At 32.9% G+C, this 24,940-nt stretch overlaps 3 protein-coding genes across 3 annotated transcripts in view; 2 read left to right on the top strand and 1 right to left on the bottom strand.

The window, feature by feature from the left end:
- LOC139973407 (uncharacterized) overlaps positions 1–24,940 on the bottom strand; it is a 316,080-nt gene that overhangs the window by 118,416 nt on the left and 172,724 nt on the right. The gene's annotated exons all lie outside the window — the stretch shown is intronic.
- Positions 4,157–5,193, top strand: LOC139972954 (fibrinogen-like protein A). The gene is made up of 3 exons (XM_071979271.1): positions 4,157–4,175; positions 4,439–4,611; positions 4,978–5,193. The coding sequence occupies exons 1-3, from the start codon at positions 4,157–4,159 to the stop codon at positions 5,191–5,193; spliced, it is 408 nt and encodes a 135-aa protein (XP_071835372.1).
- LOC139972953 (zonadhesin-like) lies at positions 5,866–8,113 on the top strand. The gene is made up of 4 exons (XM_071979270.1): positions 5,866–5,904; positions 6,389–6,598; positions 7,180–7,389; positions 7,639–8,113. The coding sequence occupies exons 1-4, from the start codon at positions 5,866–5,868 to the stop codon at positions 7,966–7,968; spliced, it is 789 nt and encodes a 262-aa protein (XP_071835371.1). The 3' UTR covers positions 7,969–8,113.

The following is a 24,940-nucleotide window of genomic DNA, read 5'->3' as shown; positions in this document are numbered from 1 at the left end:
TATGTACAAAATGTTTATTTTAATATTTCTGTATTTTGTCTTGAAGTTTTCTTTTCATGACCCAGCAATATCAATGTTATTGTTCCTTCTCAAAATGTATCAACCCCTAAATTTCAATCGTTCCCCTTACGATTGTGCGGATTAAGGTAACACTGTTTGTTCTCCAATGTCTTGTTTTCCTTCCGGCGGTCATAGCATCGTATAACACATGCATCTGTTAATAATGTGTTCGATTCGGTCATGTGCGTTTATCATAGGGATGATTTTGACGCATGTCAATGTAATAATCATCAACTTAATTGAAATATTCTAATAGCCAACATATTTGTAAGAAGTTTGCACGAAACGCCGCATTAGAATAAAAATAATAACCTTAATGTTATGAAAAGTGAAAAGAAATTAAGAATAAAGTATAATAAAAAAGTCAATGTGAAACGTTGCTAGTTTTGAAATTTTGCATATAATATCAAGAAGATCGTCTACTAACCCACAATCGTAAAAAAGATTCATGCTAAGATTTTTGTTTTAATTGTACCAAACCAATGTCAAGATAAAGGAGAATAGTAAAACAGACTTGTTTATTAACATTACTCAATCATCCCAGACAAAAAGAGAAATAAATGCGTAAGCCTTCTCGCTGTGCGTTTCCGTTGTAAAGTTCCTGATTCTGTTTTTTTAAAGAACAAAACTGTAGAAAGTTTTGAATTTATGATTCAGAGCTTTTTTGCCACGTTGTCGAGAAGACAGGCCTTGTATCCATCATTTCCTCGTTTCTTGCTTGCAAAGTCTATAATTTAATAAATTATATTGAAAATGTTACCATACAATACGTGATCACGTAGACAAGAACGGCTATTATTTAAACTCGTGTTGTTTTGAGAGAATCTAGATGATGTTGATTGTCAACAAATTTCAAAATGGATATAACTTTACAGAGTCATATTTGAAATTTGATGTGTCTGTTGAACAGTTACCTATCATTTCTTCTAAAGTTAACAGATATCGTTTACTTAGGCACTTATATATTTTCATAACTACTCTGACAAATATATCGTTTTGAAAATGAATTTTTGCACGACTGGTATATCATTAGCTTATTTCTCCCAACATACTTAATTGACGAATTATCGGATAATCTCAGCACATGTAAACCATATAAGAGTTGTCGTGAACCAATGCACAAATAAAATACTAACTAATTCTAATATGTTATATTCAATAGGATAAATGTAGTGTCTTACTGAATTAGACGGATCGGGCATTTTATCCTTCAACGTTATATCTAACTTTCTTTCATACAAAGCTTTGCGTACAGGCGTCAAATGACACTTCCTTTTATATCAAGGGAAGCAAAGAAAAATATGTGTCGTTATGATATTATGTGTTATCCTTGACTTAGGATACTTCAGAGAATTACGCCAACCATAGGTAAAAAGAAAATACTCATGTACGTTTTTTATGAGGAAGTATGTGTTTTCATGAGAGCTGGGTTCACGGGGATGTTGTGGGGCTTTCAAGAATGGTGTTCTGTCTTAAATAGATACAGTAAACGTAAAGTTGCCAAAAGAGTATCCGTTTTTGCTGATGTAGACAAAGGGTAATTAAAACAGTTTTCTTTATGGATACGCTAACTTGTCTTTTGCTATACATGAGGTTATTTTGATTGAGCGTGAATCGTCATACATGTGTTAAGCTTTGCCCAAATATTTTCAACTCCGATCTTAAACTTGTTTTTTTTTATTTATAAAAATATAAAATATTACTTTAACAATGTTTTTGTAGGTTACAGATAACTCTGCATAATGTGTGTACATTGAAAGCCTTACTTATTGCATACGTTCTGAGTACAATATTTCTAAAAATATCGACATATTTTCTATCAGCAAAAATTTGTTGTCGCAAAAAGTTGTTGTAGCAGTTTTAGCTTTCAGGCGAACGAATGTTGACAATTAGCTTCAGTAGCTGGGGCGTAAAACGTATACGTGTTTTGTGATGTTGAAGACAAAAAAGATATATTGTGTTGTTGATGCTTGTCCAAGTCAATCAAGTGGTTTGTACGTATCGAAACAAACAATACTCTTCTTCACAACGGATGAATTTTTAATGTTGGTTGGTTGCCCTTTTTCTGGACATATTTTCAAAACTTGGCTATTTTCAAGCTTTGAGGGTAAATTGCACGTTGTCCCAGTGTATAAGTACCTCATTAGCATCATATATCCAGTTTCCCGCTATAGATAATTTCACTTAGCTTACTATACGAACACCACTAGGAGATCAATTTTTTTACGGATCATGAATTTTCTTCATTTCTTTTCAAGAAGCTCAGAATAAAGTGTCTCATTGTAAAAATAGAATACAATTTCATGAATATTGTAACTAGAATACGTTTGCAAATAGTTCGAGATTTCTGCAATTATTTCTTTTTTTTTACTTAAATTTCCAAACAAAAAACGTTGAATTCTTGAATTGCATCGTTTCTGCATAATAGAGACCTTTTCATTTTTTGGTAATAGGTTACGGAAGCGTATGAGGGACACGACCACATTGCAAAACGTCATAAATCTTAAAATCACCGTTTTTAAGAGATGTTCTTAGTATGTGAAAAAGGAAAAAAGGTGACAATTACCGCTTTTGGTCAATAATATGCAACCTGGGAGCGTGCCAAACAACCTTGGCGGCCTTCAAGGTTTTTTATATTGATAAAAGCCTAATGATATCAACTATTTTTCTTTTATATTTCACAACACATCTGCAATGAACAACATTCATTACTGCAAAACAAAATATATCATGCGAACAATTTACAGTCGGATACATGTATTTTTAAGGGCGTGGGTAAGGTTTCAATTTGTTTTTAATCCATGGATAATGCTGATGTTTGTACTTTTAATTTTCTTTCAATAATATATTGTAAGTTTTTTTTTTTCGCTTTCTCAGATAAAATGTCATTCACATTTAGATTAGCATAATGCACAGGGAATTATTACTTTCATCTGCTTATCGTAGTTATGATCGTTTAATTAAGTTAGTGTATGGTGACTTATGATTGTTTTATGTATAGTAATGATAAATAAGAAGTATTAGAAGACATGAAAACATAGTTATAATCATATTTTCAAACAATTAAAGATATTCAATAAAACCTACTTTTAATATTAGCTATGCTTATAAGCAGTAAAATCAATGTGAAAGAAACATTAAGATTGTGAAACATTTTATTACTGCTTAGATATTGGAATGTGAAATTTTCTTTCCGTTCTTATCACCTGTTTCTATAATAATTGACAAGTTGGAAATAGTTCATTTATTTGAATCAAAAGCGAAATCAGATTTTATTTTAATAGGCTATACAATTCTGCTTTGTATATTTAAACTTAAAATGGTAGTATATGTTAAAATGAAGGTGTAATAGATAGGCATATGTCCTGTTTTTTGTGATACATTGACCTTCGTACAACCTTCTTAACTCGATATTGTTTCTTCAGAATGTACTTTGCTTAATCGTACATTTCCTTTAATTTTTTGTTACATCAGATATCGTCAAGCACAAGAGTCAACGATTCAAGTAAGTTTTTGTTCTGTAAGGGTAATGGTTAATATAAACTACTGAAAACTAAACAATTAACATAAGTTTGTTATCTAAATCATAATTCGGAAAAAAAAGTTAAATTTAGAAAGGAACCATCTAGATGTACTTCATATTTGTTACTTTCTCCTATTTCAATTTGTAAGATAAATAATGATTTACAATTCTCAATAATTTCCTTGTACTGTGTATTGAAGTATTTTTAGCGCTGATTGGGGTTAATTAAAACAAAGAGAAGACAATTCTTTAGTTAATTTTTATTTCAAGCAATAAAGATAGTTCCGATTATATGTACTCATACTTGTTCGTCATTTGTGCAAAGTAAGTTGGCCTGACGTTTCGATCCTAGCAGGATATTCTTCAGAGGCTAAATATCAAGTAACAATAACAAAAGGGACAGAACCCGCACTTTGTTTAGACTTTACATACTGTAAGCTCGTTCAAAAATTTGGCACTTTCAAATCTCCGGTCAGTGCTGATGAACGTTAGATTGTTGTCAGGTGAAAATAGGGCCAAATTATACCTTCATGTCGAGGAAAGCTATTACTTATCATGTTTGCTTCTATGACCATGTCGCCACAGAGTCACGGTAGTTCTTTGCGTTAGATTTTCATTTCAAATAAAATATACTTGCTTATATTAGCCTCCATGAATATTAGCCTAAATGATTGAATACATTTTCTGATGGTTCATAGTAATTACCACGTCTTATTTACTGTGTTTTTAAACAAAACTATTGCGATGTAGCCATATATTATATTTCTCTCGAAATAATTCTTTACATATGGAAGTGTATCTGCAACAGTTTTACGATTTGTTCTCATCTTCTTCTTTACATTATCTTGGTGCTAGACTTGCAGTATTTTCTATTCCAAACTACGGAGTATCCAAGGGATTGTCATGAAGTACTTAACCAATGCTCTCCTACCAACGCCAAATCCGGTGTATACCTGATTAAGTCTGACCAGTATCCGGAACCATTTCAGACATATTGTGATCACAACACTACATCTGGAGGTTGGACAGTAAGTAATATATTTCAAAACGTGTACACTTACAATCACAGACGTTACTCTCGATGACACATTTTCGTTTTAAAGAGTGTCGGATGATATATTTTGTACGATGTATGAATATTTGAAACCTAATATCGGAAACAAAACTACTCAGTATAATTACATTGAATTTTAGTACGATAAGAAAACTTGTATTCTGTGCACAACTATGATTGTGATCTAAATATGTATAAAGATAACCTATAACGCAACATCACAAATCTGTTCTATCCTATTCGTATTTCTTGATGTGAGCCGCAAAGAGTGCCTATAAGGTTAATCATAAGATAATGAATTCTATCCGTTAGTTGTATACCTATCTTTTGAATTCTTCAGGTCATACAACGACGTGTTGATGGATCCATCGGTTTTAATCGAACCTGGGATGAATACAAAAACGGTATTGGTTTCTTAGGCAGTGAATTTCTGATTGGTAATGAAAAGTTAGCTCACTTGATCAATCAAAAGAATTACCAGCTGCGCATCGAGCTAGAGAATTATCCAGGCCAGTCATTTTCCTTGACATACGACAACTTTCGCATTGCAGATTAATGGGGCAATTATTCTATAACAAGTCTTGGTGATGTCAAAGGAATAACAGGTTAGACATTTTTTTAAATTATTTTCTCCATATCTATGTACTCAAAACGGAAATTGAAGCATTTTATAGAAAGGTTTCAATGGAAGAGATGTATATCATACACAATTATATTGATTGATTCCCATAGTCGAATACTTGAAAATGTTATATTCTTTTTGTATGTGACATAAATGATTGTAAGTTGAATGAGCCTTAACAATTACAAATCCGGCTTACATTTAATCCTATGTTAACAATCAACAAAGGTTCCGAGCGGCCAGAGCATTACGATGGTAACATGATTCGCTAATAACGTAATGTCGTAACAGAGTCTAAACAATAAAAAATGCGGCTAACATTTGATCCTATGTTAACAATCAGCAAATGTTCCGATGATTCGATAATAACGTAATGTAATAAAAGTGAGATAACACTTCAAGCTAGGATTAAATTGTGGCGGTTTCAATTTTACCAGATTTACCCATTGCCTGGTGCTCGTCCAACAAGGATAATTATGATAATACATGTGAAAGAACTTGTGAGAATCCGAATAATTGTGTCATACCGGATCCAGCGGAACCAGAGAGATGTCTTTGTCCAGAAAACCACATGATTTTTGGAGATAGCTGCATACCTATGGAGCAATGTGGCTGTTTCGTCCAAGGGGAGGCGTCGTATTAGCAGTAAGTTTATATGATGCCGTTCACAACTCTTAATATATAACATAAAAAGTACACTGTAACTTAAAATCTTGGATTTCAATTGATTGACCTTACTCTTTATTATATCTGTTATTAATTCTCATTATTATTGATGATACTGATTGTCCCCCTATTTCGGTTTTACATGTTCTTGCAAAAGTCCTCTAATTGAGACCTAGCAAAATAAGGCATCCAAAGCACCTACACCCTGAATAAAGAACTTTACCTAAAATATATAAAACGCACACGACCATTTAATAGTAGAAATTCAGTTTTACTCAAACATCGTCATCAAGCGTTGTACCAAATTATCATTTTACTTTCACTGGAATATATTGTTTAACATTTATCATTTCCAGGAGCATGTAACTTACATTAATTCTGACTGTTTAACTTGTCGATTATCGCAATACATTACAGAATACATTTACAGATTTATTTGTTTCTGCTGAATATCTTAAATTAGGAAGGCGAGTTTTACGTCAATTCAAGATGTACACGAAGATCAACTTGTAGGAACAGCAAGATTATAGACGCGAGATACCAGTGTAGTGATCACGCAACCTGTGATGAGAGGAACGGTGTCCGTAAATGTTACTGCAATCAAAACTACCAAGGTGACGGAGTGACGTGCACCCACAACTGCTTCGTTGCTGCCAAAATAAGTGTTTTAAGGGTCAGTACAGTTCTTTCATGCCATTTAAAATGCTTAGCTCTTAATTCATTGTTCATATTATTTCATGCAAACATTTACTATATAAACTTGTCAAGTATCGCATTACATTTAAAGATAACCGTGTGGCGAGCGCATCGTGGTTAGGCAGGGACCTTGGATCCCATTTTATTCGACAGGCCAGGCAAAAGTGTCAGTCGAGGGATGTTTTACATTTAGTCAGAAGCATAATATTACTTCTACGGGTGTGCATTCCTTTAAAAACCTTAAACAATATTATTGGGTACTTTTTACCTAAATAGTGCGTTTCAAACGTATTTTAAGTTTTTAGTGGCTATAAACCTTCAAGGAATGCAACATTTGACAGCTACTTTAAACAAAACAAAATAATTTTAAATCCCTAGGCCCCCAACACCAGAGTTGGCTGCAAAGACCGCATTAAACTTTCTTAAAAGTTGATACCCTTTGCCAGAAAAAAATGAAATTGGCCAGCCAATCTTGCAATGCTGTACCTTTCACTGTGACAACCGCAAATCCAAAATTCCTTTATTATTATATTTTTCTCACTGAATATCTTATAATAGCAAGGCGAGTTTTACATCAATTCAAGATGTACACGAAGATCAACTTGTAGCAACAACCAGATAATAGAGGCGAGTTACCAGTGTAGTGATCATGCAACCTGTGATGAGAGGAACGGTGTCCGTAAATGTTACTGCAATCAAAACTACCAAGGTGACGGAGTGACGTGCACCCACAACTGCTTCGTTGCTGCCAAAGGAAGTGTAGTAAGGGTCAGTACGAATCTTTTAGGGTATCTTAAATTATTTGCCTGTAATTCATTTAGACCTAGCGAAAATACATAGATATGGCAACGCAATTATGATACATTCAGAACGATGAACGTTACCTAATATCTTTAAAACGCTTATGACCGTATATTAGTTTTAATCCAGTGTGTCATCAAAAGTCGTTACAAATGTAACAAATTAACATATATTTTACTATATTTGGAATATGTCGTTTAACATTTATCTTTCCAGGAAGGTGAATCATACATAAATTCTGACTGTTCCTTACGGATTACTTGCAACAGTAACGTACTAACAAGTGAGAGGTACAGTTGTAGTGCAGACGCAACCTGTGAGGAGCGGAATGATATCCGTAGATGTTACTGTAACGAATGGTTTGAAGGTGATGGTGCTACATGTACCCGCAGTGGACCGAGAGATTGTTCTGATCTTCACACAGCGGGTAGAAGAAATAACGGAAAATATACCATTTATCCCGCTGGAAGCTCCGGGTTTAAAGTTTTTTGTAAATTTTCTAGTGAGGGATGGACAGTAAGTTTAGCCATTGACAATCAAAAGTGATTCTCTTTACAGATTTTGCAACGACGTACAAGTAGATCCGTCAGCTTTTATCGAAACTGGAATGAGTACAAAAACGGGTTTGGAAGTCTCACAGGAAATCATTGGATTGGCAACGATAAAATATACAAATTGACAAATCAAAAAAACTACCAACTCCTAATAGAAAAGACAAACACGGAAGGATCAACATACCACACCCGTTATTCATCTTTCAATGGAAATGCTGGTATGTATTGTGCTAAATGTCAATCATACGCAGACTTTTAGTTATTACATAATATTATTCTAACATAACTACCTGTAGTTGTAATCACACTATAGGAATTACACTCGTACATATACTCAGGTCATGTTACAAATATAGTGTAGATACTTAGGTATGTCCTAGACCTTGCACTTTCATATAGACTTTGTCAATCTTAGAAAAGAAAGGCAAAATCACTAGCCTGGGAACCTAGAAATATCATGAAATATGGCTTTACCGTTTTCAAAAGAGAAACAAATTAAGTTTCATTAGACCATTGAATATTTGTTCATGGAATTATCAAGAGGCCTATCATATTACAATGGTAATAGAAAATATCAAATAATTCGGACGTTTTTGTGAGAGATCAGTCAAGAAAATTGTATGTTTTACATTTCCAAATGGCACTACCTGCCTTATTTCTTATATGTATAAATGTATAACAATAAATGTAGGTATCTTATTATTTTTTAATGATCAAAAGGATGTAAAAACGTCAGAAGCAAGGTAAGACGTTCCACAAAGATGATGGTGACAAAGATGAGAAATTCCAACACTTTACATGTTTTTCTTCTTATTTGAAAACCTAGTAGTTTAAAAAGCAAAACTACACATTTCATTTGTCAGAAATTGAGTACTACAAAGAATTTGCTGTTTACATTTCTACTCATGACACAATTTACCTTTAAACGCTTTACTAAATAATATTCGTCACAAAATTGAAAAGTACCATAGCGTTTACTATTTATATCAAATATATATTATTTATTTATGAACGATTAATGAACTAAGGTTCCCAAAGAAAATCGTCAAAATTGAAAGCTCTCCACTGGAAATTGACACCTATTTGGGAAAGCTCAAGAACTTGTATATAAAAAAATTAAATTAAAGTCAAATCCAAACATGAACTAACACAACAACAAACGCACTAACAACCGACAATTACAGCAAACTAACCCCGGTAGTTTAATAACGTCCAGTATGCAAATAACAAGACTTGATTAAAATATAACTTCATTAAGTATATGTTTATTTCCTTCCAGGTAATAACGCAATGGCAGCAAATTCAGGATATCGATTTAGTACGCACGATCAAGACAATGATGGGTCGAGTACCTTCGATTGCGCAGAAAAACACCGAGGTGGCTGGTGGTATCCTGACGATAGTAATACGGGCTCTACCAGCAACTGCTACTCATTTAGCAACCGCGTAGCTACAGGCGACTACGAGTACTCTAACTGTGGCTGCTACTATTACTGTACTTATTATTATTATTGTTATTCTTTTTACTCTTGTTATTACCGCAATTATCGTCCACATTATAAATGCTATGATTGCGATGGCTGTATTAACGATTACAGATGCTGCAAAAACAAAAACCCGGTCTATGAGACAACTTTCTATTCATGTGGCTACTCCAATCTTAACGGTGACTACTCGTACAACGATTACCGCGGTATTTTCTGGATGAATCTTCACGGATCTGATTGCGGGATAACGACAACAACAATGAAAATTCGTTCTGTTCAATGATCAAAATAGTTAGTCAGGGTCTTCAGAATATAAAGGATAGGAAACTGTTAGCGATATACTAACATATGCTAACTATAGAATTACATATCAAAGTTTGACAAAGTATGTGTACTTCCAAGACATTAATATGTTTTAATGGACAATACCAAATGATGTTGCACTATACTTATTATAATTGCAATGAACTCGGAATGTTTTTGTTAAAATGCTATCTTTAATAATGGCACTGAAAATGATATCAAATAAAATACAATAAAAGTATATGAAAACATGGCACCAGTATGCTGACTAGTTAGTAATCTGTTTTCTTCAAATGTTGCCATTATGTTGTATAGAAGCAAGTGGCAACATAGGGACGACATCATATACGTTTCGAAAAGCTTTCTGAGCTATTTAGTTAGTATGTCTTATGATCAGTTATTCCAGTGGATTCCTGAGTAAAACCCACTGTTGTATATAGAAAGAACACAACCAACCGAACCATCCTTATATGTTCAATCCTTATTCTCGAATCACTTTCCTTACAGTGGCTCCATAATGTCATGTATTAGCGTTCGATTACTTTAGAAGAGTTTACATTCACAACAAGTTGATCATATAAGCATGGTTCCGGGCGACTCCTTAAATGAGTTATTTTTCAAAGGTTTAAACTAAACCAGTCTCACTAACTTTGTCATTAGTCTACATAGCTTTCTTTTTCCCCACTCATTTTAATGTAAGAATATGATGTAGCTTTTACTCATTTTGTAATCTCCTTGATTGTCCTTAATGTAGAATCCTTCCTCTCCGAATTGCTGGTTAAGTGCGATAAACACCTGATCATCACCACTAATCACCTTCCAGTTCAGCATATATTTAAAGCTTAACTACTGTCTTTAACATATAACCAATATGAGAGATATAAGGCAATGAAACCCATTGAGACTTACAAATTCCGACTCCACTCCCTCGTATTACGGGAAACGGGATGACAGTGGCCTTTGTATTACGACTCAACTACATTATATTAAGCACCATACAGTGGAGTCTTGTAGATTACTCAAAGAACTGGCGTTTATATATAAAACACATTTTCGTCTCCGAATTTCTGGTATCGTCTTGAAACATTGTAATTTCTGAACCGCAAGTTTTGATTCATGTATAAATTCAAGCAATTTCTTAGTAGGTAGTATAAAAGTAAACCTTGAGTTTTAGTCAATGGAAGATTTCTTTCAGAAAACATCAACTAAAGAAAGGCTGAAGTAGTGGAAAGATTATAGCAAAGTCTCTAATACCCGCATATTTCATTGACATCACCCCTTCCGCTCTTTCCTACAATTAGAGCATATCATATGTAACTAGAATATTTTCTAAAATATTATTTGTGTTCACTGATGGTTGCCAAATACTACAACGAAAAGAAAATGCAATATGTAAATCCGACTGTGGTTTATCCCTTAATAAATGGAAACAATATTAATTCACGCTGAACAAATGTTAACAATTAAGAGCATGATGAACTGACCCAACGTATTATCATGTCAATGCCAACAGGACTGTTAACATTAATATTGCTTTGATATGACTCATAAACATGTTTATTGTTTCTTATTGAAGTATTTTTACTTAAAACGGCAGAGAAATTTCTGAAAGATTCACATTTAGGCGGGTCGTATCTTCACCCTCAAAGAACAAGAAGTTATACGTTTCCATTTAAGTAGACTTATGAGTATATTTTTGGGCACTTTACCGGACCATTTTCCACAATCCTTAACTTGCACGTATCAGCTCACGAGGGCAAATTGATAGCAGCCTAAAAATGTTCCGACAAAGTATTCTTATTGAATAAATTGTGAAATCAATATTGACGGATATTGCTACAAAATTACTTCAAAAATAGCTTTTTTCATATACGCTTATCAATTCTATCAATAAATATTTCAGAAAACTATGTAAAGATTCTCCCGCGATGTGTGTACTCTTCAAATCCAATAAAAGGGGCTCTTCCAATTATGACGACAGCCACTCAATTTTGTAACCATATTGAAATCGTACTTCAAAAAGTCGGAGAATGTTCCGACAAACTTACTTTTGCACTGGTCGCAGTACGGAATGCCATACTTATTAAAAATATCCAAAACAATATAAGCATCTCCAAATAGGAGTATGTCCAAGTTTATATAGGTATGTCGAAACTAATATAAGAATGTCCAACAATAAAATGAGCATGTCCAAAATAATATGAGAGAATGTCGAAAAATTAGATGAAAATGTCGAATGTAATTGCTGATATCATATTTGTAGAGAACATGTTGGCTTATGAATTCACATCATTTGTTGCAAAATGTCCAAAATAATATAAGCATGTTCAAAATGATAGGATTATGTCCAAATGTATATAACCATATCGAAACTAATATAAGTATGCCCATAAATAATTTAAAGCATGTCAAAATAATATAAGAATGTCGAAAAAAGATACTAGAATGTCGACAATATAAGAGTGTCGGAAAACTCATACAAAAGTAATAATAATAATAATAATGACTTTAACTTTGTGATGAACATTAAGGGGTTTAAAGTTGTTAATCGTATTTTGAATGGTATTTGTATATGTATTGACCTAAGGAGTTTTACTAAATTTGTTGAAAAATACATACTTCCAAAATAAATACTTTTCAAATTAAGATGTGATGAGCCCACATTCCCGCACCCCACCCTCTTTTACGATTTACAAGCTTAATTTGAAAATAGCTCAGTCTGGAACAAATTACTACAATCTTTTCGCTGGTTTCTTTGTTTATAAGTTACGCCTAAACAGTAAGTGATCTGTCTGAGCTAGTTGGCGAAGCTTACACTATTAATTGCGGTAAAAGAATACAAGTAATTTTAATTTTATATGAAGATACGAATAATGAATAGTACGAGATCTGCCTTAAAACGGGACAACTAAATTAGTCCATTGATACAACAGTAAGACCAGTGTCTGTGCCACCGTCTACGCAAACTTCCTTGTTCCAGCGTTACAGTGAGGAACACTACAGACCTATAGGTTCAGTCGGCAACTTATTGATATTGAAATAATATACGGTAATTATTCCAAGTAAAGTTTGTGGCAAATAGGTCTAAAGATATCCAGATTTGCGATAATTCAGAGGTTTGCAAAAGCTTTGCGTAAATTTTATGTAATGTAGATATTTTCTTTAACAGCGCATTACATGTGAAAACATCTCAACGCGTCGCACAAAATATAAATTGCAAGCACGAAATAAAATTATCAAATTCAGTAAAAATTAGATAGGTAGAACTCTCTGATACAAGAATAAGAATACTATGTACAAAATTCATACACAATTCTGATTAAAATACTCTGAAAATATGAGTCCTCAATTTAGATTTAATAAAGATAAACATCGTCCACTGAGGTAGGTAAATGTGGAAGCTTATTCCATAGGCGTGGTTTACAGGACGAAAAAGCACGATCACAATAGAAATTATTACGTGAGCGTGGTTGATTGAGCCAGAATTCCCCGTCGGAGCTACTACGTAAACTACGACTAGGAACACGCTGACTAATTAATGCTGATGCGTTATTATCCGTTTTGAATCACTTGATCCATATTGTATTTATGTGTCACTTTTGATGAGTAATTACCCTTTAAACTCTCTAAGGATCATCAATTAGAGTAGCTTGACGTCTTAGTTCAACAAACAGTTTTCCAATAACAAGAAAACGGTAATTAAAAACCATACGAATTTGATGGCCACAGTAACAATAACGAGTGATATTGAATGTCATTCAGAGATGTTCTCTTGGTTTTATGATATTCAAAAAAATGAGTTAGTACTATTGATGAAACAATAGATTAAACATAATTATTTATTGTTGCCCTTTTGAAACAAACGTCGTCATCAGTTTAGCAAACTATCAAGGAGAGATTTAGAATATTTTAAAAAATATCCCGAAAGCAATTTTTTTAATACCAATATGAAAATTCTGCCTTAAGTAATGTTTTAACGTTTGCTCTAACATTAATCTGTCTAGATCTATAATCAATAATCGATTACATCATTTTGAGCCAAGAAATTATCAACCGCATGCTTAAACGAAAGCAATATTTTTATGTTAAACGTAAAGAAAAGTAGAAAAATTGTATTTCAAAATTACGATACACACCTTATGAAACGATTCTTACTTTAATGCAAATGTTGCTTAATACATATTTATAAACTTCTTTCTATCTTGAAAAGCGACGTATTTGTTTCTTGAAAGGACTTCAACCCCGAAAAAAACTTTATTTTTCCGAAAAATTATAATCGAAATCTACCAAATTACAGGATATAACGATTGGAACGTTGGAAGTAAACTCGTATGTTGTACAAATACTTCTCTCTGATCCTCTGTCGCCACGTTTTGAATGCAGTTTGGTCATATACCGCTAATACGTTATGTGAAGAAGGTGTATGGAAATAATTAAATTCCTGGAAAAAGTATAAAGTCTGATTTCTCTGCACAGATAATCATTAAGGTATATCGTTGTAGTCTATCATTGTAGTAAGAATCAGATAACATGATTAATCGATACTTCATTACGTATTTCCTTGTGATGACATCAGATGGAACAGTGCTACATGGTTAGATCATGTGAAATCATACGGTTTGTGATACCATTCCGTGTTTCAGCTTGCCGCGTTGTGTAGCATATTGTAACCTATACATGCCATTACTGAGAATTGTAGATATGACCTTTTTAATTACATCTGTAATGTTTTTAAGCAGTTAAAACACTTGTATACAATACATTGAAGCAAATGTGTTCGTCAACTTTACAAGGAATGAATAGTTCCTGTTCCATATCACAAAAAGGGAATTATGTCTCATCTACTGTTCACTTCATGTTTGATTTTTGTAAAAAATAATTAGAAACAAAAACATAAATATTATTGTAACAAATATATTGTTAATCGTTCTAACTCTCGAACAAGCAAACACTTTTATTGAAAATGGTACATAATTATACTATTTCTGGGATTCGTTTGATACTCGAGAGATGCTACTGGTTGATATAACTATTGCACGAATCCGAGCGACCTTCCATATTCGGCACACTAAATAAATGCAAATATACTCATTTAATTCAGTAAAAGTTCAAACTACAGATAAGTTGATAGTTGCGATGTAAAATAACCATTCTTGTCGTATCCTTATACTTGAATTTCGAGTTCTACAAATCTAAATAACGTTCCAAATAATAAAGCTTTTAAGTAAAATTTAGCCCCAAATTTTCCATTCATAGTAAAGGCACTCGTATTAACAGATGCCCATATGAGACATACTATACTGCATACAACATATCTTGTGTATTTTGAATGTGACTAGCCATTAACGTACATGGATTTAATGGACATCCGTACGTATGAAGGTCCTTCCCCATGTAACGATTTCTCCTTCATTAGTCCTTTGACTGTCACAGAAGGTCAACAAGTCTCTCTTTAGTTAGTGTGAATTTCTCTTTTTCATTTGGGATCGATGGCAGAACTTCGAAGAAAATATGTTTTCGTCTTAGCTGTATTGCTGCTTTTGAACTCAAAAGGATTTCGGGTAAGTCTCTAAAACATTATTTAATAAAAATTGATATATTCAACTTAAAATTCCATCAATTTTTTTCTACTTGTATAATTTTACATTGGTTGACAACTTGGAACTCAGCATTTCTTTCACTTCAGTTTAAAAGACTTGTACGTGTTTCTACATGTTAAACTCAAAATACTATCTACCTGCGCTGACTTGTTACCACGTGTGTTCGTAGAATATATTATGATTGATAAGCTATCGGCTAATTCAACAGTAACTTTTTGAAACATATTTTGTGCGTTATTGAGCATTATTCTGAACACAGATCTCACGCCATTCCTTTTATTACATGTATTTATTTAAAATTACACTTTATTTGGCATATAACTCTCCCCTCCCCGTTTAACAGTCCATTATGGTCCATTTGTGTGATATCCAATTTTGAATAAAATCATTAAATTTAAGAGAATAAAACAATGCATTTTTAGTAAACCGCACATCAACTTTTTTACAAGTGCGTTGCAGAGGTTAAGCTATTTATTATCAACACGAATCTGTTTGAAAGAGAACTTTAAAACAATTCAAAGTATACACATACATATGCATAGGGAATGTATGTATTTTAATATTTAAATATTTATATCTAAACTTCTGGGACATACACAATTCTGTATAAAATACTTCAAGTTGCGCGTATATCTTCAACGCAAAGACTAAACGTTCTTGTAAAGGAACCGTAAGAGTTTCGAAACCGACCATATGTTTAGATAACCATTACTTGTAACATGCGAGTGAAAATAACATCAACCACTTTTGATGTTATTTTTAATGATGACAATTTGTTCTTTTAGTTCATTAAACTACTCATATTTTCCGAATACAACATTTATCTCTCCGTCAAAATATCTGCCAGTATGATAAAGCAAATTAAGTTCAGCTTACTTAAAAGAACAAATAAATATACGGACATGTTCAATTAACGTTCCCAGTGAATAATTGTATTGTCCAAATTACGATATATCTTCCATTACACTTATATGTTAAATCTTGTGGAATGATTTTCGAAAGAAGCCTTAGGCCTAATACGCAGACGTTAAATCTGTCAACATAAAATTTTGATCAGATTTGTGTATACATACAGCGTTAGCGTTACGCACAGTAGCTCCAAGTTATTCACCAGACCAGCAAATAGTACTTCATTATTGTAACAGTTTAAACGTAAAATATTTAACAAATTAAATTCAAACTACAAGAAAAAAAAAACAGATTTTAACAATACAGCAAGTAGTTTCAAATCTGCTTCGGCAAAGTGTTAGTGTTTACCTATTGCAATATTAACCTTAAACAACCTGCAAATGTGTCAGCTGGGTAGGTAACTGTTTAATTAAACCAAAAACAAAACACAATTAACGCATTACTGTAATATGCTCTTCAATGTATGTATATACATAAGAATAACTACTTATCTGTTTCTCACACAGTAACAAGAGATAGCACAATGTACCCTAAATGACCAACAATGACCAACAAAGCAGATTATATGACAACAAGTATCTTAATGTGATATCAATGTAATTTAAATATTTCAACCTTAGATTTTAGTAGTTGCCCAAACGACTCTTCGGGTTAATATAAGACTATATATTCGCCAATAAATTGTTTCCCTTTGGCGGTCAAATGATCTTATCACACTTGTGACACTTATTATGTATTTGATTTGGACAATATTCATGCCAAGAAAAACAAAAACATTATGTTTAAATTTGCTTTAAACCAAGCTCCAGAAAAAGAAGAATAGTAAAATAGACTTGTTGATTAACATCACCCAATAATCCCAGATAAAACGATAAATAAATCCATCTATCCTCTCGTAGTGCGTTTCCGTTGAAAGATCCTGATTGTAAACTGTTAAAATGTTATAATTTATGATTTTGAGCTTTCTTGCCACACTGGCGACAAGACAGGCAGGTAAACAGCTTTGCCCGCTTCTTCCCTGCAAAGTCTGTAACCTAAAAATACTTAAAATGTTACAATAAAACACGGATCATGGCTGCAAGAATGGCTAGTATTCACAATCGTGTTGTTTTGAGTGACTCTAGATGATGTTTGATTGTAAAGAATTCTCAAAATGTACACATTATTACCAAACTGTTTTCCAATTCTCCTTTTTAAAATTTACTTTTCATGTTTATCAGATACCTATAATATGCTTTAAATCAACAAGTAGACCAAATTTCACTTCTTGTTATATCAAGAGAAACAGAAGTGTATGAAACTTTATGGTATTATCTCTGATCCTTGATTAACGATGATTTAAGAGAATTATGCCACTGATGGACGAAATAATAACTCATACACGGTATTTTGTATGAACAAGTATATGTATTCATAGGGACTATTTCAGTGTTCACAAGTCTATTCGAGGCGTTCACGAATGGTTTTGTACGTAAATGTGTACATCGAACTTAAAGTTGCCGAAAGTGTTTCCGTTTTTGCTGATGTGTACAAAAGGGAATTAAAAAAAGTTCGTCTTGATTAGTACAGATATTCTGAGTGTGATATCTGACCAATCCGACAGATTTTCTTTGATAAAGCAATATGTTTTTATCGAACATTAGTCGTTTGAATTAACAAACAAAAGTCGTAAGCAAATATAATATGGATGAAGCTTTCAGGCGAACGTATGCTGACAATTAGTGCTTTTTTTACAAGAAGTGTGTTGTTGTTATAATTTAATCACAATCAACTAACTAGAATACGTTTTCTTAAAGCTACCAAACAAAAGATGTTTATAGATAACTTAAGGAGAACTAAATAGCAAAAAAAAAATGTTTTCCTCTTCTAGACTGTCAATACGCATTTCTAGTAAATTCATGAATTTCATCGTTTCCGCCAAATATCGACCTTTTACGTGTTGGTAATATGTCATGAAAGCGTATTAGGAAGCATATACTCATTGCAAAAACTAAAAAAAATAACGTTTGTAAGGGGAGGTGTTCTTAGAATGCAAAAGGTAAAAATTCTGAAAATATCGTTTTGTAAAATTGCACCCGTCTTCACAAAATATCAACAAATCTTAAAATTACCGATTTTAGTCAATAATATGCAAGTAGTAAGCGTGTCATTTACTGCCAAAGATATCATACATCAATATGTATAGTAAAATATATATACTTATGGGTATGGGAACCTATTGTTGTTTTATGGACGGAAATGAGAATAAGAAGCATGAGAAGACCTAAAAACATACATAAAGTCATATTTTTAATCGATAAACGTTAGTCATTAACTGTTGTTTCGAAAACTTTAATAACTTCTGAATTGATTTTACTTCGTATAAGCTTAGTTAAGATAAAAAGTAGACGGGTAAGCGAAGTAGATAAAAACTAATACTTAACTGTTTCCTTTTTATCGTAACTAAACTTATAAGCAGTAAAATCAATTTGGCAAGACATTAAAATTACTTGAAGTTCTATTACTGCTTGGATATGGAAAGGTGAACTATAATTTTCGTTCCTAGCACCTTTTTCTATCATGATTTACATTTTTTTACAATGAAAAGAGTTCATTTATTTGAACCAAAAACGAAATTGTTTTAATGAGCTATAAAATATATCAATTATGTTCGTTAAATGTAAACATATATAGAATAATAGGATCTTTTAAAAGTGAAGCCGTAAATTATTTCCGTCTTTCCTGTATTGTAGGCTATATGCATTGGTCTTCAACAACGTTCTTAACTTGACACTTTGTCTAAAGAATGTACTTCAATTCATTTTACATTCACTTATGTTATTTTCTAACCTCAGATATCGTCATGTACAAGACTCAATGATTCAAGTAAGTTGTCGTTATGTTAGTCTTAATGCTCTGGTAAGGGTTGACCATTTCATTAACCATTTCACAGAAATGTGTTAACTAGATAATAGCTCGGATCATTTTTCTTCAGAAAGGAACAATGTAGATGGACTTCACATGAGGTACTTTTCTATTATATCAAGTTGTAAAGATATGTGATGATTTACAATTCTCAATCATTTCCTTGTACTGTGTATTACAGTAGCTTTAGCGCGCATTGTCGATACTCAGTGATGATGAAACTGAACGTAATAAAAGCCATTTACTACATTAGTTCACTTTTACTTCAAGCAATAAAGAAAGTTCAGGTAAGATTTGTTCATACTTGTGAGTAATTTATAGTAATATGAAACGGTTCTGTGATATAAAATTGACTCATGTGGAATTATTCATTACTGGCTTCCTTTTTGGGAACATTATTGTAGGATTTCATACGTTAATCAATAAAACCTGTACTTAACAGTAACTGATGGATATAGTGAACTCGCATGAAAATGTAAACAAGCGAAGATAACTGCACTAATGCTTATTAAAGGTCACCAGGGAAAATGGCTAAAAAATACAAAAAGGAAAAATATTCACCCTTGAGCCATTGAATTTTGTAGGCTCGTAGAATAACGTGACTTGTTCAAATCACTGATCAGTGATGATGAAAGTTAGATTGCATAACGTAAAAAAGACAAATTGAAATAAAGACCAGCAATACAATTTTATTTAAGAAAAATATTATTCATCATGTTTTGTTTCTGTAACCATGTTACCACTGATTCACCATTCAAAGTAGTTTGTTGCGTTAATTGTTTTATTCCAAACTCAATACCTGTTCCAATTAGCAGCAATGAGGTTTAACACAATGTGCACATATCTTATACTAGTTACCACGTCATGTGTACTGTGTAATCAAAACAAAGCAATTGCATCATAATGATATAACATTTTTCAGTTGATATTTTCCTTTGCATATTAAGATGCATTTTTATTTCAATATATAATTTACAGTTTTATTGTTTGTTCTGACCTTCTTTCTTTAAATCATTATGTTACAAGACTTGCAGTATTTCCTATTCCAAACTCCGAATTACCCAAGGGATTGTATTGAAATGCTCAATCATTGTTCTTCTACCAACGCCAAATCCGGTGTATACCTGATTAAACCTGACCAGTATCCTGATCCATTTCAGGCATATTGTGATCACAACACTACATCTGGAGGCTGGACAGTAAGTAATATATTGAAAGATGTGTACACGTACAATCACAGACTTTTTTAAAAGTCACACTTTGTATAACACATTGGACCTTACAGTCCATTTTGCTTTACAGTGTATAGAATAATATACCTTGAACGATGTAATAATGTTTTAGCCGATTTGTATCGGAAACAAGGTAAACTGTTTATGAAATTAAATCAATTACAATCAAGTGCACTGCGATTGGAAAAAATAGCATACCTCGGCTATTGAGCTACCTATGTATAAATATTCGATATAACACCGCATCGTGTATGCGTTAAATCGTGCTTTAGTTCCTAAAAAGGGCTGGTAAGTTTGGTTTTAAAGTTGCGATCATATGAGAATGAGACATCCGTTAATTGTGTAGCTATGTTTTGAATTTATCAGGTCATACAGCGACGAGTAGATGGATCCATTGGGTTTAATCGAACCTGGGACGAATACAAAAATGGTTTTGGTTTCTTAGACAGTGAATTTGTGATTGGCAATGAAAAGTTGGCTCATTTGATAAACCAAAAGAAGTACCAGCTGCTAATCGAGTTGTAGATTTATTCAGGCCAGTCATATTACTTGACATACGACAACTTTCGCATAGCCGATGAATGGGGGAATTATTCTATAACAAGTTTGCTGTTGTCGAAGGAAATACAGGTTAGATTGTTTTTTACTCTTTCCTCCATATCTTTGTACTCAAAACGGAATTTAAAGAATGCTTAAAGAAAATTTCCAATAGAGGAAACGAATATCACACACAAATAAATATATAAGTTCACATAGTCGAATACTTAACGCAAAACGATAATATTAATTTTTAATGAGTGAAATAAAGGCTATAAGTTGAATGGGCCTTACATATATAAAATCCGACTTAAACTTGATCCTATGTTAACAATCAGCAAACGTTCCGAGTGAACACTTCAAGATAGATTAAATTGTTGTGGGTTTAATTCCCCCAGATTTACCCATCACCTGGTGCTCATCAAACAAGAATACTTATGATAATATATGTCAGACAACTTGTGACAATCCAAATGATTGTGTCATACCAGTGGATCTAGATATATGTCTATGTCCAGAAAACTACATGGTACTTGGAGATATATGCATACCTCAAGAGCAATGTGGCTGTTACGTCCAATGGGAAGGCGTATTAGAAGTAAGTTTATTTTGACACAGTTCACAAGTTTTAATATATAATTTAAGAAGTAGACTAAACTATAAAATGTTGGTAATCAAATGATTGACCTTATAATGTGTTATTAATTTCATTGAGTTTCATTCCATATCGATTTTACATATTCTTGCACAGATCTTCGATTTTGAGACCTAGCGAAAATACAAGACATCCAAAACAATTACACCCAGAAGAATGAACGTTACCTAACATATTTGAAACTCTCATGACCGAAGTTTTAGAAAATCAGTTTGTATCCAAGAGCGTTACAAATGTACCAAATAAAGATTTATTTTACTTGCTTTTGAATATGTCGTTTAACATTTATTTTTCCAGGAGAGCGAATCATACATTAATTCTGACTGCTCATTACGGATAACTTGCAACAGTAACGTACTTACAAGTGAGAGTTACAGCTGCAGTGCAGACGCAACATGTGAGAAGCGAAATGATGTCCGTAGATGTTACTGTAACGAATGGTTTGAAGGTGATGGTCTTACATTTACCCGCAATGGACCGAGAGATTGTTCTGATCTTTATACAGCAGATAAAAGAAATAACGGAAAATATGCCATTTATCCCGCTGAAAGCCTTGGTTTTGAAGTTTACTGTGAAATGTCTAGTGGGGGTTGGACAGTAAATATGAACTATTGGAAAACAAACGCTTAACCATTTTAAAAGTACATTTTCTCATATGACAGAACTATGTTCTCTAATATTCGTATTAATAATTGAACTACTGATTGAATTGATTCATCTTCCTATCAGTTGAATTCAATCGGTTTATTGACCTACAACAGTTAATTCTTAAGTTATTGCAGCAAAATGAGGCACTTCATATATTACTCACATGGTATCGATGTACTTGTTAATTCTGTTTCTATAGATATTGCAAAGACGTACAAGTAGATCCGTCAACTTTTATCGAAACTGGAATGAGTACAAACACGGTTTTGGAAACCCCACAGGAGATCATTGGATTGGCAACGATAAAATATACAAATTAACAAACCAAAAAACCTAACAACTTCTAATAGAAAAGACAAACGCGGAAGGATCAACATACCACAGCCGTTATTCATCTTTCAGAATCAGTAACGAGGAAGACAAATACCAACTGTCATTGAGTGGCTACTATGGAAATGCTGGTATGTATTGTGCTAAATGTCAATCATACGCAGAAGTGTAATTATTGCGTTATCTTATTCTAACATAACTACCTGTAGTCGTAATCATACTCTAGTATTTGCACTCGTACATATACGCAGGTCATATTATAAATCTATTGTGGATACTAATGTAGAACTATGTACTAGACATTGTGCTAAGAGTCCCGTACTGATTGCTCATTGAACAATTGCCTAACACTTTGACCCGTGTTGGTATAATTTTAGATTGTAACATAATGATATATCATATCAAACAAGCCTCTATAGAGTTCTGGGTATACTTTCTTGCATTTTCACACATGCTTTGTCGATCTTAGGAAGGAATAATAACTAGTTTGGAAACCATAGAACTGCTGCAGCATTTCAGTTCACTTTGTGGTTGAAAGATATCATTCAAGAGTGAAATAATTACATTTCATGAAAAAATAAAAAAAAATAAAATTAAGTTTCATTTCACAATTCAAAATTAGTTCATTGTATTTATTAAGAAGCCAATGATATTACAATAATAAAAACAAAAGTATCTATAAATTTGAACGTTTTTGACAGAGATCAGTCGAGACGAACTGTATGTTTCAACTTCTCAAAAATCATTACCTGCCTTAGTTCTTATCGTTATAATGTATAACCACATAGGTAAATAATTATTTTGTCTATATCAAATGGAATTAAAGTACGTCAGAAAAGATATTTTACTATAGAGACGATGACGAAAAAAAAGAAGCACATTACAACTTTTCCTCTTATTTGAAAACTTACACCGTTGAAAATTCAAGACCATACTACAATTTGCAAAAGATGAGTACTCGAAAGAATGAGCTGATTACATTTCTACTCATCTCACACGTACCTTGATATTGCTTCATTATTTCATATTTCTTCGCAATTGTTGAAAGTATACTATACACTATACTATTGATATAACGAAATCTATAAACACAATAAACGATGTTATGAACTAAGGTTTCCATACAAATGGTCAGAAATGGAACAAAGTAATAAGAAAATAAATTCCCCAATTATTCGTTACTTCCAGGTAACAACGCTATGGGGCAAATTCAGGAAAACGATTTAGTACGCACGATCAAGACAATGATGGATCGAGTAGCTTCGACTGCGCAGAAAAACACCGAGGTGGCTGGTGGTATCCAAACGATAGCAATACGGGCTCTACCAGCAACTGCTACTCATTCAGCAACCGCGTAGCTACAGGAGACTACGAGAACACCGACTGTATCTGTCATAGTGATTGTGACAGCAATCTTTATTGCCCTCGTAGTCGTCCACATTGTAAATGCTTTAGGTGTGACGGTTGTGGTTATTATTATTGTTATTTTAATGATTATCCAAAAAACAGATGCTGCGCAAACCTAGACCCGGTCTACCAAACAACTGTCCATTCTTGCGGCTACTCCAATCTCAACGGTGACTACTTGTTCAACGATAACCGCGGTATCTTCTGGAAGAATCTTCACGGTTCTGATTGCGGTATAACAACAACAACAATGAAAATACAGGCAATCCGAAGATCAAAGTAGTAAATTAGAAGTCTTTAAGGTCACAAAGATCGGAGACATTACAACATATGTTAAATATCGTTGTATCAAAATTTTAGAAGATTTTTAGAATTAGAAAACCAATGTGACAGAAAGGCAGCAATGTGTCGATCAGCTTTGTATAGTCATTACATATTATGAACATTTTCTTCAACATAGATCAGGTATACCCTAACGTGGTCATCGCTCGAATTACAATGATACCATATGTCATGCGGTAAATATTAATGACGGTGCACCATTTTTCAAGGGAATAGTTAGCACTGCATGGAACTCGATGACACCTTATACTTTGTCATTTATCGATAATGTCATTGATTAAAAATTTATTTATTCAAATGTTATCTTAAATCGCTGAGAATAATGTAAAATGACGCAAATAAAAGCAATTCAAGCTGGCATCAGTATTTTGACTAATATTGTTTTCATTATATTAGATAGAAGCTAATTTTAATTTCATGATATCGCCTAGGAACGACTAATCTTATCATTGATGGGTATCTTTGATCTCATTGACGTGTGGTGAAGTGAAATCAGTTGTGCAAAAATTTACTTGGAGTTCTAACGTTACTTCTGGCATTCATAGTAGGTTATATTTCTTTCTTCTTTCTAGTGATCTCAAGCATTGTCTAAATAGCATCACCCTTTCTC

Source organism: Apostichopus japonicus, chromosome 9, assembly GCF_037975245.1.
Source record: "Apostichopus japonicus isolate 1M-3 chromosome 9, ASM3797524v1, whole genome shotgun sequence".
Lineage (NCBI taxonomy): Eukaryota > Metazoa > Echinodermata > Holothuroidea > Aspidochirotida > Stichopodidae > Apostichopus > Apostichopus japonicus.
The sequence above is the reverse complement of the archived record's forward strand: the minus strand, read 5'-3'. Positions and strand labels throughout refer to the sequence as shown.

Bases quoted from the DNA above. Each gene is read 5' to 3' on its own strand.
- LOC139972954 (XM_071979271.1), top strand. The intron at 4,612-4,977 runs GTAAGTAATATA...TGAATTCTTCAG, and splicing joins CTACATCTGGAGGTTGGACA to GTCATACAACGACGTGTTGA.
- LOC139972953 (XM_071979270.1), top strand. From the start codon at position 5,866: ATGTGGCTGTTTCGTCCAAGGGGAGGCGTCGTATTAGCA. The intron at 5,905-6,388 runs GTAAGTTTATAT...ATCTTAAATTAG, and splicing joins GGGGAGGCGTCGTATTAGCA to GAAGGCGAGTTTTACGTCAA. The intron at 7,390-7,638 runs GTCAGTACGAAT...TTATCTTTCCAG, and splicing joins CCAAAGGAAGTGTAGTAAGG to GAAGGTGAATCATACATAAA.